We start from the raw sequence: 6,463 nt of genomic DNA, 5'->3' as shown, positions 1-6,463 counted from the left end.
CGCGGCATCACTCGTTTCCCCGAATCCAAAAAGGTTTCTCGCTGTCACCGCGCGTACTTCCTCCTCCCTCTTCTCGTTCAATAAGGCCAATTTCTCGGTCCGTTGCAGACATCAACGAGTGTGACGACCCGGCAGTGGCCGCCCGGTGCGTGGCCAATGCCGAGTGCTGCAACCTGCCGGCGCACTTCGTGTGTCGCTGTCTGCCCGGCTTCGAGGGCGACGGCGAGGAGGAATGCAGAGGTGAGTGCGCCTGCGCCGCGGACCCCACACAAAGTGTGCAGGAGTCGGTCGCTCTGGCAATACTTATGTGTAGATACAAATGCCGCACGTTTATCAGTACACTGCAAACCCAATTGCGCCAATGTCGCACACTTGCAGGCGTGTCAGTTTTTATTCGTAAATTCACACAGTCACGTGTGTGCGAATAAAAATTAACACACATACAAGAGTGCTTGGGTTTGTCGTGTGAAGTCGAGTAACATGTGCTTTGTGCTCGTCTTTGGATGTGCATTATGTTCCTGTGCAAATCTGAACTTTTCACTTTATCATCCCAGACATCAACGAATGTGAGCATCCTGAAGCCTGCGGCCTGAACGCCATTTGCAACAACGTACCTGGAAACTACTCTTGTGCCTGTCCGCCTGGATATCATGGCAACCCATTCGACGCCGTAAGTGTTCACCACACGAATTACAAATTTGTCAGGAGTGATATTGACTATCAAAATTATTATTTATATTTTGTCTTAGCTTGAAATAGTTTTGAAACATTCTCTTGACTTTTCCCTGCTCATTATTATTTTCCGCAGTGTGTGGACCTCGACGAGTGCGAGGACCCCGAGGCTTGCGGGCCGGGTGCGCTGTGCAGGAACGTGGTCGGCGGGCACGAGTGCCTGTGCCCGGCCGGCTTCCACGGCGACGCCTACCGGACCGGCTGCGTGGACGAGGACGAGTGCGCGCGCTCGCCCTGCGGCCGCGGCGCGCTCTGCACGAACATGGCCGGCAGCTACCGCTGCGTCTGCCCCCAGGGCAGCTACGGCGACCCCTTCGAAGGCTGTATCGGTGAGTCTTACCTTTTTGCCATGGCTCATCCCATGTTTGTGTATTTGGGGGGTGTTTGTTTAATGTCCCTAATTAACCATTGACGGATACCGTTTGTATGTATTGTAAATAGCCCTGCTCGTGTATTAATTTGTAAGCAAAACCTAAACTTTTAAAAGAATAACGGTCACTACTGGTGGTAGCCACTTGGCGGCCTTGCCTTTTTATTACATCTCCAGAGAGAAAACGTTACTATGGAAACACATGTGTGTAAATGTCGCACAGTTTTTGATGCGTGAAACTCCATTCGGTTGCATTAAGAATACAAGTGTGTTTAATTTAAAGAAAATTTCACACTTTTCATTGCTCAATGCTTATGTGTGTGAAAAAGAGTTGACACACGTACAAGCGTGCTATAGCACACACTTCTGTTTCCAATGTATTTTCTCTCCTGAGAATGAATTTGAAAGGGGACGAGGCCAGCCTTGTTTCGCCACAAATCAGACAAAAATAACGCTGCCTAACGAAACTGAACTTATTTTTCAGTGTAACCTTGTGTGTATATTTGTTGTCTAATAACTAATTATTTTTTTCACTCACGCGGCACGATGGCCGCTGATTTTTTTCAGAGGTCTTTGTGTCCACGTATGTCTGTGTGTAAATAGCCATCGTGGGGTTCAACCCTTGCGGGAGTGGGTTTGACAAGCACGCCATTGAATTCCTTTCTTTTAATTTTGCATGATACTGGTCGAGGCATATTTTTTTTTACGGTGAAAAATCGGGTCATAGCAAATATATTACGTATCAATATCAATGTTTTCAATTATTGCATTTTGATTCAGTATAAAGAAATAATTACATTGCAAGTAAAAGTGCGAATGCAATGGCGGGTTCTCTCACCTCTACTAACGACATGTACAAAAATAATAAAAAGTCACCCCCTAATGTGTACGAGGTACTTGTGAATAATCACGGTGTTGCACGGTGCGCATGGTCTTGGGTGTGTAGAGAAGGACGCGTGCGCGACCAAGCCGGGCGAGGCGGGCCCGTGCGGCGCGGGCGCCAATTGCACGACGGTGGACGGGCAGGCCGTGTGCGCGTGCCCGCCCGGGTACACGGGGCCGCCGCACCAGGAGTGCCTCGACCTCAACGAGTGCGGCCGGCCCAACGCGTGCGGCGTCAACGCCAAGTGCATCAACGCCGTCGGCTCCTTCTCCTGCGTCTGCCCGCCGGGCTTCAGCGGCCAGGGACAGCTGTACTGCGAGAGTACGGACCACCGGAAATTTTCCATTAATTTTTACATATTTTTTTCGCTGTGTACCCCTTGTACATACGCACGGCATGCTGCTGCTGATAAGGATGCTGCATGGTTCACAACCCGCTATTAGTAACAAACCATAAGGAAAGCATTGCAGGAAAGGCGTTTTACGTTCGTTCAAAATTTAAAAAAAAACTGACAGTGTACCGCACTCCTGTTGGTCTCTGATATCACTCGGCGCCTTTCCTGTTCTGCTTGAGCTGCTGCTGCCACTGCTGCTGTATTTTGACGCTTTTTTTGACACGCATGGCTGCCATGTTCGTTCGCCTCTGTAGGGCTGTCCTCCTACTCGGGCTCTCCCATCCATCAGATTGATTTGACGGACGGGCCCTAATTCATGACATCCAAGGTACACTCTTTCAAAAGCGTTTGCGTCCTCCTACATGTTTTGTCGGAGATGAGGTAGATGAAATATTTATCGACCCTGGAAGTTTTGTGAGTGTACTTGGATGTGATGGTACACTTCTTTCAGCCTCCTAAGAGTACGCCTCTCTGCTGGTCCTTCGCGTCCTTCATCATCCACTAGGTGTCCATCTCCGGCGAACTTCTTCCTGTGTGCGGGACTGTCGCTCGTCCCCGTACCTGAGCCTCATTTCTTACATTCATGATTTGTTCTCTCCCAGCCTTCCTCATCCTACAGTATATCTTCCAGCTTTGTCACATTGCCTGAGTTGAAGCGAAATAGTTGCCGCATCCGTGAAATTTAAAGCTGTATTAATTCTTGTTCTATCACTGTTGAGCAACGATTTGCCTACGTAAATTAAGTTTCCCTCTTCAATATTTGCTTCCTAAATTGCTTAATCATTTTAGTAGTTTTTGCCACCCACTATCACGAGAGTTTTTGCACATAAAAACCATCACGCTGCACCTAGATATCTACGTCAGACATGCTTTCGCTCCGTAGAAAATATATAGATTTCTCTTGACATCTGCGTTCGTATCTCATTTGTTGCTTTGTGACGATATGTGACGTCCTCTCCGTCACCAACGAGGCTTTCCTTTTTTTTCAAATTTGCCGCTAAAACGCCCTTTGCCTTGCGCCCCTCTCTGACTCTTCCCTCTCGGCGTTGCAGACATCAACGAATGCCAGCACAACCCTTGCGGCGAGAACGCTGTCTGCACCGACACGATCGGTAGCTTCATCTGCTCCTGCCGAGAGGACTACACTGGTGATCCCTTCAAGGGCTGTGTGGGTGAGTAACCACAGAGTAAAAACTGGTTAAAAACAGCAAACCGTTGTCCATCGAGAAAGCATGTCCGTCAGCTGCTGTTTTACGAAACTGGCAAGTTTAACCTTCAATAGCTCTCATCATAGCGCCTTGTAGGTAGGCAACATCTTGTCCGCCGTGCATGCGTGTAATGCGGTGTGGCCTACCCTGAGTCTCGCAGGCGCTGAGCCCCTGTAATTTTCCCAATTTTATTCTGTACTAATAGAAGGGCGACCATCGAGTAAGTCATTTGACGTTTAAAGAAACTCTCACAGGTTCAACCTCCGTTAGCTCTCATCATAGCGCCTTGTAGGTAGGCAGCATCGTCTGTGTAGTGCGTGCGTGTACTGCGGGGTGGCCTACCCCAAGTCTCGCAGGCGCTGAGCTCCCTACAGTTGAAAAACATACGCGTACTTTCTTGACAATTCCTTCGTGGTATACTTCCTTTGTAGGGAATTCCTACACACATGTTTCAATGGATGGCACTTTTTAATGTGTGACGCTACTTTGCAGACATCAACGAATGCGTGGCGCTGGATAGGCCGTGCGGGCGCAACGCCATCTGCGAGAACGCCGTGCCGGGCTACAACTGCATCTGCCCGCAAGGCTACCAGGCCAAGCCGCACCCGACCGTGGCGTGCGAGCAGATCGACGTCAACATCCTCTGCAAGTCCAACTTCGACTGCACCAACAACGCCGAGTGCGTGGAGGGCCAGTGCTTCTGCCAGGACGGGTTCGCGCCGCAGGGCGCCGTGTGCGTGGACGTGGACGAGTGCGCCGCCGCGCCCTGCGGCCTGCACGCCACCTGCCACAACACGCCCGGCTCGTTCCGCTGCGACTGCGAGCCGAGCTTCGTCGGGTCGCCGCCGAGGCTGCCGTGCAAAGGTAATAATAACAACCGTCGGGAAGGGCGAAATAAAAAAAGGGGCAGAAATATCGAAGAGAGGAGCGCAGTTGCCCCGCGCGCGCGGCCGGTGGTCGCCGAAGGCCTGCCCCGATGCCAACCCCAGGGCGCTCACGACAACGTCGGTGTCTCGCGCTGAGGTTCATCTCGTTTCATACTAGAGAATTATCGTGAAAATGGGTTGGAAAGAGCGGTATTCGCGTTTTCCTTTTACATTTATTACTTTGGCTCCCCGTTGTTTGTTCCCACGGCGATGAGCGTGTTCGTTCTTAGTCCGTCATTCACACACAGCGCGCGCGCGCGCAACAAACTATGCCTCATCTTTTTAATGTTTCGCGGACTTTGCGGTCGACTTTTGTATCATTGCTGTATTGACCTCGTCTACCACCCACTACTACTACCTCCTGGTGGGGGGCTTTTTAAAAAATTGGAATAATGAAAAATAATAAAACAAATATGACACTGGCCGTGGGAAAGGCAGCAGTAAAGTAATGAGGAAGGTGTTTGCGGAGTGGTTCTTATCTCGGCATTAGTATGTGGGAGCGCGGCCCTATTCCCACTGTTACGGCCGGCCTGGGCTGGATCAACCTCTCCGAAAAACTCTCTGCGTGTGTGTGTGTGTGTGTGTGTGTGTGTGTGTGTGTGTGTTTTCTGCATAATCAGTTATATTCCGGCTGCTTTTCGTTACGTGACGCGCACCGGTGTAAATGAGATGAGCTTGCTTCTCGGGGGTGATTGCAACGGTGCGCACAATAATTATGGTTGCACTTTGCAATTCCCCACGTCGTCTCGCGGCTGATGCGAACTGCATTGCATCGCATAGACCTGCGGCTGCGGGGCGTCGCGCTCGCTCGCCAGAGAGAGGAGATGAGAAGCAGGGGGGCGGGGCGCTCTGAGTGAGCGAGCAGCGAGACCAGACCAGACTGATGCGTACGACAAGCCGTGCCGCGGTGGCATCCGCTAGCCGGCTAGCCGCAGCGGACCCGCCACCGCAGCCCCCAAGCGGACGAGGCGATCCGACCGCACCGAGTTAGGGTTGCACCATATCACGATATTTCGATATCGATGTACGATATTGCCCGATATCGAGAGCTCTATATCCTCCTAATATCGATGCATCGAGGTTGCTCGATACTACAATATAGGGCGGCATGTGGGCAATTTTCAAACATATCGTTTCTCGATTATGGGTCGATATTAATCGAGACTCGATGCATCGAGACCATGTTCGATACTTGGTCGAAGTTGTATCACCGTGCACTTGTTTCATTTCGCTCGTATTCCGCAGCTCCCTGTGAGGACGTCAAGTGCGGACAGCACGCGTACTGCAAGCCCGACGGCCAGGAGGCCTACTGCATCTGCGAGGACGGCTGGACGTTCAACCCTGCCAACATCGCCGCCGGCTGCATCGGTCAGTATCCAACCCGCGCAGCTACCCGTCGTCGATGATGAGTTATTCGCCGCAAACAGTCTTGCAAAACTCATCCGTCCGGTATTACTGACCGCTCACCATCTCTCCTTTTCCACTTGCAGACATTGACGAATGCGACAAGATTAACGGACCGTTCGGCCAGTGCGGTGCCAACTCAGTGTGCTCCAACACGCCGGGGGGTTTCTCCTGCCAGTGTAAGCCGGGCTTCTCGGGCAACGCGCACAAGCAGTGTCTGGGTAAGTATCGGGCCGGTGCCGGGCCTTGGGGGGTCGTTTCAATACTTCGTGACTTTTTTGTAGAGGGGAGGGGGAGGAGGGGGTACAAATATTATGGGGTTCCAAAAGGGTCAGGAATACCATTGAAGTCCATAGAGACCCCATAATATTTGTACCCTGGGGTAAAAATACTATGGGAGTCTACGGGCGCGCGCCGTAAGAGCGAACTGTCACAAGCGCGACTCGTCGTAAGCGCGAATGCCGCAAGCGCGACCCGGCGCAAGCGCGAACGCCGCAAGAGCGAACGACCGCAAGCGCGAAGTGTCGGAAGCGCGACCCGCCACAA

The 6,463-nt window shown here is 51.6% G+C and overlaps 1 protein-coding gene across 1 annotated transcript in view; it reads left to right on the top strand.

Moving 5' to 3' along the window:
* Window positions 1-6,463, top strand: part of LOC113204179 (uncharacterized) — a 194,435-nt gene that overhangs the window by 88,229 nt on the left and 99,743 nt on the right. The window contains 8 exon segments of the mRNA XM_052268795.1: window positions 109-240; window positions 555-670; window positions 809-1,061; window positions 2,049-2,306; window positions 3,432-3,551; window positions 4,080-4,451; window positions 5,759-5,881; window positions 6,004-6,138. Coding sequence (XP_052124755.1) covers window positions 109-240; window positions 555-670; window positions 809-1,061; window positions 2,049-2,306; window positions 3,432-3,551; window positions 4,080-4,451; window positions 5,759-5,881; window positions 6,004-6,138 — 1,509 coding nt within the window.

The sequence above is a fragment of the Frankliniella occidentalis genome, unplaced genomic scaffold (genome assembly GCF_000697945.3).
Source record: "Frankliniella occidentalis isolate FOCC.00 unplaced genomic scaffold, Focc_3.1 Scaffold76, whole genome shotgun sequence".
Taxonomy (NCBI): domain Eukaryota; kingdom Metazoa; phylum Arthropoda; class Insecta; order Thysanoptera; family Thripidae; genus Frankliniella; species Frankliniella occidentalis.
The sequence above is the reverse complement of the archived record's forward strand: the minus strand, read 5'-3'. Positions and strand labels throughout refer to the sequence as shown.